The 14,529-nt window shown below is 45.2% G+C and overlaps 1 protein-coding gene across 2 annotated transcripts; it reads right to left on the reverse strand.

Annotated features, from left to right (window-relative positions):
• Positions 1 to 6: 6 nt before the first annotated feature.
• On the reverse strand, positions 7 to 2,080 carry LOC137608571 (transmembrane protein 250). Of its 2 annotated transcripts, none has more exons than XM_068335058.1 (2): positions 1,434 to 2,080; positions 7 to 1,281 (listed from the first exon to the last, which is right to left on the reverse strand). In XM_068335058.1, the coding sequence occupies exon 2, from the start codon at positions 1,116 to 1,118 to the stop codon at positions 699 to 701; it is 420 nt and encodes a 139-aa protein (XP_068191159.1). In that variant the 5' UTR covers positions 1,119 to 1,281; positions 1,434 to 2,080; the 3' UTR covers positions 7 to 698. The 2 variants fall into 2 exon arrangements, with proteins under 2 accessions (XP_068191159.1, XP_068191158.1); XM_068335057.1 differs by having other exon boundaries at positions 1,399 to 2,080.
• Between the last annotated feature and the right edge of the window lie 12,449 nt (positions 2,081 to 14,529).

The following is a 14,529-nucleotide window of genomic DNA, read 5'->3' on the forward strand; positions in this document are numbered from 1 at the left end:
CCCAACAAAAAACAAAACAAAAGAAGAAATGAAACTGAGCTTAATCATCATGTATACCACATGAACTCTGTCTCCAAGAAAACAGCTCACTTTGAAATAAACATTAAAACGTGGTCATAAAAACTATTTACATCTGATTTAAGACACGGAAAAACATCAAAAATGACAAATATCCAGAACAGAACTCGTCACAAACTCGTTCCTTCCTTGTTCACGGCTCACAGGACGGGATTGGAACCCAACCTGAAGTGTCAGGGTCCAGAACCAAACGAGTTTCATGAAAACACAGCAGAGAAAAAAATAAAGACAGGAAGGAGGAAGGAACGGGTAAGAGACACACACACAGCATTTAAAGCTGGAAACTACCACGGATATTCCACTGAACTGTACAAAAATATTCATGTTTCACCCCCCCCCCCCACATTGATCACATTCTACATCTTTTGGTCACTTGATCCACAGTCACTTCTTGTTCGTGACCTTCTCCTGTGGGTCGTGGATGTTGACACCGTGTTGGGTCAGATCCGGCTGATTTTGGCACAAATTACTTCTTGCCCCCCCCCCCCACACACACACACACACTCACACACAATCAAGAAGGGGGGTTGTGGGACAGCATCCAGCCTGACGTTACGGATTTTCATTCATAACCAGGAATGTGTGTGTGTGTGTGTGTGTGTGTTTTCCACGCGTCCACGTCACATGTCCACAAACACCATGAAGCACCATCCCAGCCCCCCCACCAGGAACATGGTGATCTGCATGCTGTAGATGATCAGGTCGTTGAGGAGGCCGAACTCCAGGCGCCGGTGTCCGAGGAGCAGCAGGATGACGGACAGCTTGTACTGCAGCCGCAGGAGGACCCGCACGGTGACGTACTGCAGGAAGAAGAGGGCCGACAGCGCCACCCACAGGAGGGAGGTCAGCAGGCTGCAGCCGAAGTACAGCAGGAAGCGCAGGAAGCTGTACATGCAGCGGGAGCGCAGGTACAGGTCGAAGTTGTTGTACTTGGTGCGCACCAGCTTGGACGCATGCGCAGAGCCGCAGGCCGAGTGCATGCAGGTGGTGTGGGGGCCGTGGAAGCTGCGCACCCGCCGCGGGATGGGAATCACAGGCATGGGTGGGCTACGGAAGCCCAACGGGGTGCGCAGGTGTGCGCTGCGTCCGGTGCGTCATTTGGAGGTGGATCAGAACGCAAGAGCGCACGTAGGGGGGGGGGCATCTATCTATCTATCCAACCGGTGGTCCGTGTGTCTTCTTCCGCTTCAGAAGAAGTAGATCCTGTGGAGAAACAAACATTCGTATCAGTTTTGAGCAACTTTCACACCTGAAACAGGAAGTGAAAGGCGTTTAATTTCGCGCCACGCGTAAAAGTTCTTTTTCCCGTTTGATCCAAACCTCATGCTGATGACTATCTGCTCCCGGAAGCTGACCTTTGGATGTTCCGGGGCTTAAACCAAGTAACCGTGCAGAACCACCGGGAGTCCCCGAGGCATCCCGGAGCCTCCGTCCGCGTCAAGAAGCTTCCGGTCGGTCTCCAAACGCGCGTTTTTACCGGCAACGGAAAACCGGGGTTTGTTTTCTGCACCGTGTAACCGGCCAGCGGAGAGCCGGTGTCTGCTCGTCCTGTCGCGAAACACACGAGTCATCCGGATGTGACGTCACCTGGAGATTTAAAGGGGAAGTGTCGCGGGAGCGAAGAGGAGGAAGATGATGATGATGATGATCAGCTGTTTGAAATAAACACGAGAACAGTTTTAGGTTTTATTTAGTCCTTCAGTATGAAATGACTGCATCATCATCATCATCATCATCATCATCATCATCATCATCATCATCATCATCATCATCATCATCATCATCATCATCATCATCGGGGATCCAAGCAGACCACAGAGTCCACCCAGACCTGGTTCCAGAAGAAGACCTGGACCTCGACGCCGTCTCACTGGTGCGACTAGAATCCAGAGAAAACCTCTGGCAGGAACAGAAGGAATATTCCAGAACGGGAGGAATGGATAAGATTCCTCAGGAACCAGAAGCTGGAGTCTGGATCTGGATCAGGTCTTCAGCTCAAAGAGGTCACGCGTGTGGACAGGTTCATTTTTGAGGACCTGAAGGAAAACAGAATGTGGAGATTTTTAAAAGCAAACTCAAGACCTTGGGTTTTAAATAAAAATGTGTTTATTGTGATTACTATTGTTAACCTTTAGTCTGGCTCTTAATTGAATCTTATTTATTTTATTAATTACAGATTTATTTATTTTACCTCTTTAGACTGTTTTTTTAATAGAATTTTATTTATTTTAAACTTTTTTAATCAAACATAAAGTTCAGGATTGAGTTTTTAGCTGGTGATGCCGAAAACCACGACCTCACCAGGAAAACCCACCAGTTCAAGTATGACTCTCAGTTGTATGATTCTAGATTAGATGAGATTAATAATCTGATATTGTTAGTAGTATAGTAGAAATCCAGGTCTGGAATCTGTCTCCTAAAACCTTCCTGCACATCTTCTCTGAAATTTTCTTGAGAGATGCTTCTATGATGGGTTGCACTATTTCTAATGAGAAGATTAATTGTGAGAATTAAAAAACAAAAAACAACGACCTTGAAGGGTATCCCTGCCTGTCAGATTGTTAGGAAGTGGACTGAATGATGTCGACTCAGGAGGACAATCCACAGGTCAGTTCATTGTCGTTAAAATATGCAAATAAATAATTTTATGACAAATAAGAAAGAGCATTAATTTGTAAAAAAAAATCTATCCTGATGAGACAAGATGTCTAATCTGAACCAAACCGGTGTCGTTCGGCCTGGACGGTGAAAGCAATTCCACGGTGCGCCACTAGAGGGAGCTGTTCGTTCACCTTTCACTTCCTTCCGCTGCCAGGAGGCGCCAGTTCCTCCTCCATGATGCGGGTAGATTTAAATAAAATCCATCCCCTTGATCTCCTCGCTGTCTTTGATAAATGGACGCCATCCGTAAAAACCCGCAGAGCCAAGTTTAGGCACCGCAGCTCCGACATCTGGTTAATAAGTCCGTCCAGGCTGAGGAAAGTCCTCCGTCTGCGGCGATTATTCGGACAAACGGCGTCAATAAAGCGTCTGCCGGTGATTTAGGCGTCTGAGTGCTCTTCTAAACGAGGCGTACGGATTCTCATCAGGCACTACGGCAATATTATGGACTCATATTTTCACCTGTGAGCCGTGAGGATCTGGCGTCGTCTGAAGGTTCACCTGTGCGGCCTTCAATTTCCCCCCGAGGTCAAAGTGTCATCGCCAAGGTTACGAGCTAATCTAATCTGGATTTAAATCCAGGTGGAGCAGAAATGGCAAGCGGAGTCAATCCCTTCAAACACGCTAATAGGTTAGCATGACGCCAAGACTAGGCGAGATTAAAGGGGGCAAAAAAATGTCAGAATCCGCTTTTTACTCCTCCAGATTCAGTCGGGTTGAATCAATTAATTCATTAACTAAGTAGAGGTCACAGCCAATAGTTCAGCAAAGACGAATGAAATCAATCAGTACCGGCCAATAAGACGAGAGAGACTTTAATTAGTCAAAGTTTAATCAAAGCCTGTCTGTGCTGCAGGATTCCGCCTGTCAGTCCAAACTTTGGGTTCTAGTTTGAAAACGTGTCTCCGGTTTTGTCTGCTGTTAAGTTCTTCGTCTCTGAGGTATAGAATGCATGTCGCCGCTGATGCCCCCCCACCCTGGGTGAGGATGCTTTTCTGTTGAGGAATCACATTCTCAATGCAAAACTTCGGAAAGTAAAACAGATAAAAGTTAAAATATGGAAAAAGGGGGCCGAAACACTCATCCACTTCCTGGACGTTGTGTGTGCAGAGGTTGCCAAGCCTCTTAGAGCAAATTAATTACCCAATTAAATGAATTAAAATAAAAAGCCGCTGCAGGCGCTCCGGGGGATTTGCCTCCGAGTTTCTTTAAAAAAAAATAAAGTTGAGTTATTGAGGACGGAGTTCAGAGATGCTTCTGGGACGTTCACACATCTGCCCGGTGTCCTAATCCAGAAGAACATCTGCTGTCAGTAAACGGTTGATGCATGGAGATGTGGAACGTCTGGAGCTTGGGGGTTTTTATCTGGGGGGGGGGCAGCAGGTGTGTTTTACTCCCCAGGTGGAGAAACGCTTCAGGAATACCAGATCGTGTCGATCAGCGACGCACGTGTCCGATAAAACCACCCGACGAGGGTCGTCACACGTGGCCGGATTGGGACCCGGGTCGCCCGCTAATCCCAGGCTTTCGGGGGCGAGGCTGGATTACGTCTGATGGGAAAACATCTGTTTGGGTGGAACCCTGAAATGGAGGCGGATGCGATCGGGGTGGACCAGCCTGTAGTGGGGGGGGGGGCACGTCGGGATGGAGAAGGAAGCTGGGAAAATCTCGTTAGCTTCGTTTGTTAGCGGCTCAGGGACTCATCCTCATCTCATATATACACACTACATATATACTATATATAACATATATAATATATATAATATATTTAATATATTTAATATAATTCTGACTTTAACAAGTGAAGAAAACAAAGATTTAAAGGAGACTTTCACCAAACAAGAGCATTAACACTTGTTTAGCATATTTAGCATAAAGACCCATTTCATTTCTTCTTGCATGAAGCCATTAATATGTAGGATGATTTAGAAGACAGGGTGTGTGTGTGTGTGTGTGTGTGTGTGTGTGTGTGTGTGTGTATGTGTGTGTGTGTGTGTGTGTGTGTGTGTGTGTGTGTAGGTCTGGGGGGATTAGGCCTCATTCAGTTTGAAGAAGGAGGAGGAGGTTTACATCAACAAGGCCTGATTTGTGCGTCGGTGAACAGATGGAGGAGAAACTGCTCTGTTTGGAAGAGATGTGCAATTTATGAGAGAGTTTTTTTTTTTAAATTTTAATTATTAAAAAAAAAGCAGACAAAATTAAGAAGAAAAAAAAATCCGTTCACCACAATCATCTTTTTTACAATCATGTTTTTAAAAAAAACTTTTTTCTTTACTTTTTTTCAATCTATAACCTCCTGGTCTGTAAAAACTGTTTCACCTCTTCTTGTTTTACTTTTCAAATAAAATCTGAGGCTATCAGAACATGTTCAGGTCAGGAAAGACATTTTTCTGCTTTTTCCCTCGAACCTTTTGTGTCTTGCAGGAATATTTTCATCTTTTGCGAATCCTGTTCTTCTGTTACAGAGAGAGAGAGAGGTTTTTTTGTTTGCAGCCGTTGCTACGGCGACGGGTTTTAACTGGTGACGGCGACCAGGCAGCTGGAACAAACTGTCATGTGACCAGACATGCAGCTGGTTATGGGCGTGGCCATCCCCTCATCGTCTTTTATTGGTGCGCTGGGGGAGTGGGCGTGGCTCGGCAGACATCAGGTCCAATTAGGAACACACGCTACGACACACACACACACACACACACACACACACACACACACACACACACACACACACACACACACACGGAATATTTTGATCTTTTATTTATTAATGATATCCGGTGCTGCTCAGAAACGTATTGATCCTTTTTCCTGCAGAAGCTTTGATATTTTATCTGTTGATTGATTGATTGATTGATTGATTGATTGAGTTTCTTTATCTTTATTTCCACAAACAACGTTTTACGTCGACACTTCTGTTGGGACAAAGAGTCGGCGATGATCCTGGGGGGGGGCATATCCGATCGGACGCCTGTTGGCTTAACGAGGATGGAGGCTGACGTTCACGGCGACGGAGGCGCAGATGGAGGCCGTTAAACGGAGACGTTAGCAACCTGTGTGTGAGATAGGACTGTGTGTGTGTGTGTGTGTGTGTGTGTGTGTGTGTGTGTGTGTGTGTGTGTGCAAAGGAGTACGAGTGAAAGGATACCAGTCAGGTCAAGCTGGAACCACTAGCCGCCATTAGCCTGATTGGCCGGAGGGGTCATCGGGGGTCAATTGATGGGTCAATCACATTGTCGATTTGATGACCTCACCGCGCCGTTTGGCCGGGGGCCGGACTTCGTCGCTCCGCCGCCCTTCCGTCTGAGTTATGGCGTGCGCCGAAGCCCCCGTTACATTAACGCAGGGAAATCCATGGGATCACTTACGCTGATTTATTCCCGCTCGGCGCTGCATCAGCGCCGCGGCCGCCGCCCGCAATGCTAATGCAGGAAGATTTACGCAGCCCTTCCTGCCGGGTACCGTCAGTACGCCGTCGCCGAACGGAGTATCGGTTACGCCGTCGCCGTCAGGAAAACCGGAGCCGCGTGTGAGCCGGACCGGAACGACGAGCGGGCCAACGCATCGGGTTCCGCTGGGGATCGTTATCAGGACGCCACGAATCACACAGGAAGTACAGGAGGGGCGCGGCGCCCAGGTCAGAGAGACATTCCTCCACGCGCTGCTCCCAGGGACAGGTCAGGGGTCAAAAGGTCAAGGGTCAGGAAGCCGGCGACCTCACTGCATTGCATGATAAAAATCAATAAGAGTCACGACAAGATCAGAAGGAAAGAAACAGGAGAACGAATTTTAATCTACTGCAAACACACAAACACCTAAACAAACACACACGTAAACAAACACACACGTAAACAAACACACATGTAAACAAACACACATGTAAACAAACACACATGTAAACAAACACACATGTAAACAAACACACATGTAAACAAACACACACAAACACACACGTAAACAAACACACATGTAAACAAACACACATGTAAACAAACACACACAAACACACACGTAAACAAACACACACGTAAACAAACACACGTAAACAAACACACACGTAAATAAAACATACACGTAAACAAACACACATGTAAACAAACACACATGTAAACAAACACACACAAACACACACGTAAACAAACACACATGTAAACAAACACACATGTAAACAAACACACACAAACACACACGTAAACAAACACACATGTAAACAAACACACATGTAAACAAACACACATGTAAACAAACACACATGTAAACAAACACACACAAACACACACGTAAACAAACACACACGTAAACAAACACACACGTAAACAAACACACGTAAACAAACACACACGTAAATAAAACATACACGTAAACAAACACACATGTAAACAAACACACACAAACACACACGTAAATAAAACATACACGTAAACAAACACACACAAACACACAAATAAACAAACACACACGTAAACAAACACACGTAAAAAAACACACACGTAAACAAACACACACAAACACACACGTAAACAAACACACATGTAAACAAACACACACTAACACACACGTAAATAAAACATACACGTAAACAAACACACACAAACACACAAGTAAACAAACACACAAGTAAACAAACACACACAAACACACACGTAAATAAAACATAAACGTAAACAAACACACACAAACACACAAGTAAACAAACACACACGTAAACAAACACACATGTAAACAAACACATAAATGCACATACACACACACACACACGTAAACAAACACACATGTAAACAAACACACATGTAAACAAACACATAAATGCACACACACACACACACACACACACACACACACACACACACACACACACACACACACACACACACACACACACACACACACACACACACACACACACACACACACACACACACACACAGCGTTGATCAAACGTGGAACAGAAATCAGGTTCAGGATATTTTATCCTCAGCTGTCGTTTTTCCAGAGCCGTCTGGCGGCGCTGAGGATCTGATGTCGAGTCGGACACACAAAACACACACACACACACACACACACACACACACACACACACACACACACACACACACACACACACACACACAGACACACACAGCCACACGGTTTGGGGTTACCGCCGACTCGTCCAATATTAAACACACACCTCTATTATCTGCTACGGCTCTCCCTTTACAAGGGAACACACACACACACACACACACACACACACACACACACACACACACACACACACACACACACACACACACACACACACACACACACACACACACACACACACTTTCTCCCCTCAGTGACTATGAAACATTTTCCATCAGTTCAGAACTTCTTCATATTTTATCAGCCAGAGACTTTTAGAAGTTTCTTTTCCCTCAAACGCTCCTTCAGGTTCTTTCATTCTGGAATCATCTCGACCCGTTGCCGTGACAACGTTGGCGCCGTGACTGAGAGCTGGATCCGCTCATCCCGCCCTGGTGCGGTTTTGTCCCGTCTGCTTTGTACAAAGAGCGTTTAGCCTCTCCTGAATAATCCAGCGGCAGCATCCGGTAGACGGAGGCCTGCAGCGGTGAAACCCGAGAGCGACACCGGACACAAGGGGCGAGCTGGGGGGGTGGGTTTGAGTGGTGGGGTGGTGTGGTTTGGGGACATGTCACCTGACCCCCCCCCCACCTCCCCACACCACCCACCAAAAGGTGAAATCAACAGGATGGATGGTTGGTTGGAATAAACAGACTGGATCCAGAGACCATCTGGTGTGTGATGATTAGGGTTCATCTGTGTTCGATTAAAATGTCTGGAATCAAGTCAGCTCCATAAACGGACCCTCAGGTGTGTGTGCTCCTGCAGCGTCACACCTTTTTATCAGACCTCCTGCTGAAAATAGTTCCTCCTCCTGTGAGGGGGAAATATATATTTTCTCAATTAAAATTAAAATAAAAAAGTTCCTCACTGGATTTTTTTTTAATCCCGGCCGTCAATCCGACAGGTTTGTGTTTCTGTCAGCTGAACTGATGTCAGGAACTCACCGCCGCGTCCCTAAGAGGGCACATCCATCATCTTCAACGTGTGTGTGTGTGTGTGTGTGTGTGTGTGTGTGTGTGTGTGTGTGTGTGTGTGTGTGTGTGTGTGTGTGTGTGTGTGTGTGTGTGTGTGTGTGTGTACACACACACCACTTATGGGCTGTCAACATAAAGTGTAGAGCCTTGCCATAAAGTGACGACCACTGAGTGACTGACAGGGACGCTGCACCACTTTGTTCCTTATGTGTGTGTGTGTGTGTGTGTGTGTGTGTGTGTGTGCATGTTTATATGTGTGTGTTCTGTTGCTGGACCCCCCCCCCCCTTTGATATTAGGGTAATGACTACATCCACATCTTGGCTTCTGATCGTCCCGCTCCTCCTCTCTGACTTTCTCTCACTCCTTCTCTGCCCCCACCCCCCCCACTCGTCACGTGACCCTTCCCTCCACCCCCCCCCACCCCCACCCCCCACACCCTAACAGACCCTCCTCTTTCCCATCAGCATCCAGAGGCTGATGAATGCGTGGCCTCCTATTGATCCAGATGGGTGATGGATGATGGCTGGGAGATGAGTGATGGGGTGCAGGCAAAGGTGCCAATAAGGGGGCAGCCGGAGGGTGGGGTCTCCCCTACTGGTGCTAATGGGAGAAGACTGGGGGTGCTAACCGCTCAGCCCCACCTCCCCAACCTCAAACCACGTGCAGCCGCTTCGCCCCCCCCCCCCATTCATTTGCATTTTCCTGCCACACATCCACGGGTCACACCCCTGGTTGACATCGGTGGTCCAGTGTGTGTGTGTGTGTGTGTGTGTGTGTGTGTGTGTGTGTGTGTGTGTGTGTGTGTGTGTGTGTGTGTGTGTGTGTGGACACGTATGTGGGAGGAATACAGAGGTTTAGGCCTATTGAGTCTGTGTGGGTGGTGGAAGTGCTTGTTGGTTGGTGTGTGTGTGTGTGTGGGGGGGGGGGGGGGCAGGAGGGGTTTTTAGTATGAAAAGATGATGGATGACGGGGCAGGAGGGGAAGACTGCTCCACAGCTCCAAATTGATATCCCAGCAAATGTTTTTGTCTGCTGTGAAAAATGGAGCCGCAACTCTCATCTCCACTGCCCCCCCACCCCACCCACACCACCCCCCCCCCCCTTCCTAGTCGTCTCTCTCTGCATTGAATCATGCCCTGCAATCCATTTCATCCAAAGCATGACTTTCCTCTTCCCGGTATCCTGACAGACCCCCCCCGCCCCCCCCCCCCGCCCGCCCCCCCCCAGGTCTCTCCCGGCTTCACATCTCACAGCGTACCACCCCAGTACCATCTCGTTTCCTTGTTGCTATAGCAACCTGCTTCAGATGATTGTCCATCAACCCTTTCGCCATCCATCCCTGTCTCTTTGGTGCCCTTCCTGGCACGGCATTTAGAGAAACCCCCCCCCCGATCAGAGCAGACTATCAGCTGGTGACTATTAGAACGGCTGCGGGGGGAGGAGTGCAGGAGAAATTAAAAGTCCTCCAGGGAGGGGTGGGTGGGGGGTAAATACAGTCGTACACACAGGACAAGCTGTGTTGTGCACTTTTTTTAAAAAAAGGCTTCATGTGTGTTTAGAATGAAATTTCCGCACAAAAACAAGTTTCATGATAAAACAACAATATTATATTAACTTATTTGGTCAAAAGAAATTGAATTTAATGGATTTTAAATATCACATCATTGAGCAGGCAAAAATTACTTTTTTATTTTCTATATATTTTATAATTATAGATTTTTAAATTAGCGTTCAACTTGTAATGATTAGTATTGTTCCCATTATTCCAGATTATTCCAGCTATTGTCCTCTCATAAACTCATTAAACCTGGAAAATACATGGAAAATATGGAAACATGAAAAAAATCAACAGGTTAGCATGGACAACATATGTAAAGAAACATAATTTTATATAAAGTTATTTGCAGTAAATCTTAAAAATTGGATGTCACATGTTTCAGAAATAATTTTAGAGCTCAATAAAATGACATTTTAGTCTCATTTAAGGAAATCCTGAAGGAGTTTTCTTTTGCATCTCAGATAATATTCTATTTTTTTTAATAAAATGAAAAAAAAGAAAAAAATTATTATAAGGTTATCAGAATAACTAGTTTCTTGCCTGTACTTCCTCCAGGTCTCATTCTGATGAGAACAGTTTATTCATAATTGATAGAAATGCTGGCAACAAACAAAAAAAGACTTGTTGTAATTAACAAAAGTTTTCTTTTGCACTATTTATTTTGTGGATTACTATTCTTTTGCAGACTGAGGGGGTTTAAAGTACAGCTGATCTTGGTCTGGGTGAAAGCGCTCTGAGCTCAGGGGGAAAATCAAGTGTTGAGGATGAGAAATGAGGGGTTAATGTCGGGAGAAAGGGATGAGAGAGTTGAGCGATAACGGGGGGATAACAGGAGCGATAGGGATGAGCTCACTTGCTTTTGCTGTGCTTAAGAAAAGAACCATCTGCAGGAGAGATTGTCCCTCAGATTAGGAGTTAGGCGAAGCTCCAGTGGGAGGATTATGCCTGCAAAACAGAAGCAGCACTAATAGTGAACAATCCAGCAGAAGCTTCGCCACCCACCCAGGAACACATGTGAGGAGAAAACAGATAAAGACTTCAGCACAGACACAGGATCCATGAACATTACACACGCCTATCAACGCTGAAACATGTTCCTATTAACGCTGAAACATGTCCCTATTAACACTGAAACATGTCTCTATTAACACTGAAACATGTCCCTATTAACACTGAAACATGTCTCTATTAACACTGAAACATGTCTCTATTAACACTGAAACATATCCCTATTAACACTGAAACATGTCTCTATTAACACTGAAACATGTCTCTATTAACACTGAAACATATCCCTATTAACACTGAAACATGTCTCTATTAACACTGAAACATGTCTCTATTAAAACTGAAACATGTCCCTATTAACACTGAAACATGTCCCTACTAACACTGAAACTTGTCCCTATTAACACTTAAATCTGTCCCTATTAACACTGAAACATGTACCTATTAACACTGAAACATGTCCCTATTAACACTGAAACATGTCCTTATTAACACTGAAACATGTCCTTATTAACACTGAAACATGTCTCTATTAACACTGAAACATGTCTCTATTAACACTGAAACATGTCCCTATTAACACTGAAACATGTCTCTATTAACACTGAAACATGTCCCTATTAACACTGAAACATGTCTCTATTAACACTGAAACATGTCCTTATTAACACTGAAACATGTCCTTATTAACACTGAAACATGTCCCTATTAACACTGAAACATGTTCCTATTAACACTGAAACATGTCTCTATTAACACTGAAACATGTCTCTATTAACACTGAAACATATCCCTATTAACACTGAAACATGTCTCTATTAACACTGAAACATGTCTCTATTAACACTGAAACATGTCTCTACTAACACTGAAACATGTCTCTATTAACACTGAAACATGTACCTATTAACACTGAAACATGTCCCTATTAACACTGAAACATGTCCTTATTAACACTGAAACATGTCCTTATTAACACTGAAACATGTCTCTATTAACACTGAAACATGTCCCTATTAACACTGAAACATGTCTCTATTAACACTGAAACATGTCCCTATTAACACTGAAACATGTCTCTAGTAACACTGAAACATGTCCCTATTAACACTGAAACATGTCTCTATTAACACTGAAACATGTCTCTATTAACACTGAAACATGTCCCTATTAACACTGAAACTTGTCCCTATTAACACTGAAACATGCCAGTTTTAAAGGTAGTTTTAATTAAAAGTGGTTAGTCATGCACCCGTGTCTCTTTGTGAACGTTGTTCTCATGCACCTTTGTCTTTTCGTGGATATTGATCACATGCACCCTTGTCTTTTTTATGGACTTTGTTCTCATACACCTGTGTCTTTTTTGTGGACGTTGTTCTCATGCACCTGTGTCTTTTTTATGGACTTTGTTCTCATACACCTGTGTCTTTTTTGTGGACGTTGTTCTCATGCACCTGTGTCTTTTTTATGGACTTTGTTCTCATACACCTGTGTCTTTTTTGTGGACGTTGTTCTCATGCACCTGTGTCTTTTTTATGGACTTTGTTCTCATACACCTGTGTCTTTTTTGTGGACTTTGTTCTCATACACCTGTGTCTTTTTTATGGGCGTTGTTCTCATGCACATGTGTCTTTTTTATGGACGCTGTTCTCATGCACCTGTGTCTTTTTTATGGACTTTGTTCTCGTACACCTGTGTCTTTTTTATGGGCGTTGTTCTCATGCACATGTGTCTTTTTTATGGACGCTGTTCTCATGCACCTGTGTCTTTTTTATGGACTTTGTTCTCGTACACCTGTGTCTTTTTTATGGGCGTTGTTCTCATGCACATGTGTCTTTTTTATGGACGCTGTTCTCATGCACCTGTGTCTTTTCTCATGTGTCCGTCTCCGGTGAGACGGTGCTGAACGTGTCCGCTGGACGTTACAGATTCATGAACGTCTCTTCTTTCACACTAACCTGTACAACTGAACGCCATCAGAAGACGGCGGCAGAGGTTTCCTTGGAGTCAGTTGGCTCCTCCCCCATCAGACCCGCCCTGGACCTCCCGTTCCTCTGGTCTCCACACAGGTGCAGGGTGATCCTGCGCCTGTGTGGATAAAGGAACACGTCATCTGCAAATTAATTTTTTAGAAGCTCCTGATGAATTTGGAATCTTGGAATCCAGTGGTTGAAGGAACCATGAAAGCAGCAGCTAAAGGTCAGGACGATGTTTCAGCGTATCTACATCCTGCCTTCCAGCCAATCAGAGGCCTCCTCTGTGAGTCGATGGAAAAGAGCTAAAACTCCCATCAGGACGGTTTTACTGCCTTTGCTAACTTTAACACCTCAGATTTACAGTTGGGGGGTCAGACCCCTTGTTTTTCTTCGTCTACACAGATTTATAGACTTTGGGTGAGACTCTTTTGTCAGTAATTAACACGTCAGACACACACACACACACACACACACACACACACACACACACACACACACACACACACACACACACACACGGTGTCGGAGTCTGTCACCTGATTCAACCAGAGGTGTTTGATGAGGCAGCAGCTAATAGCGGTTAGCAATTATAATGAGGCAACAGGAGGAGTGGGGGAGCCCCCAAACAGTCCAATCAGAAGGAGCTCCGCCTCCGTAGGGGAGGTCACATGGTTAATAAAGAAGGGGAGGAGCTGGAATCTGATTCTGACTGATGCTGATCACGAACCCGTCCATCTCTCGTTTCTGTTGCGCCCAACGTGACCCCAACGCTCCAGTGGCTCCTCCCCCAGCCGTTCACACCCATGTGGACCTGGACTGAAGAATTTAGCCCCCCCACCCTCACCATGTTTCAAACACCAATCAGGAATTCCAGTTTAAATTTCATGCATGGCTTTTATTTTCTTCGTCCGCCTGGACGACGGGTTGGCGTTCCATCCAGCAGCTGGGACGTGAACCCACCCAGTTCACCCCATAATGTCCCGGTTGTCTCTCTTTAATGGCCTTGATATAGTTTGATTGGTGGATTAAACACTTATCCCTCCCCTCAACCCGCCTTATTGATTTTCCCGCGTCCCTCTCTCCCCCACCTTTTCTATCCCACTCTTAAAGGTGAGGTGTACGCGCCGGCTGATAAATAGCAGAGGATTGATTTGTATTTAATTAACAATTT

The sequence above is a fragment of the Antennarius striatus genome, chromosome 15, assembly GCF_040054535.1.
Source record: "Antennarius striatus isolate MH-2024 chromosome 15, ASM4005453v1, whole genome shotgun sequence".
NCBI lineage: Eukaryota > Metazoa > Chordata > Actinopteri > Lophiiformes > Antennariidae > Antennarius > Antennarius striatus.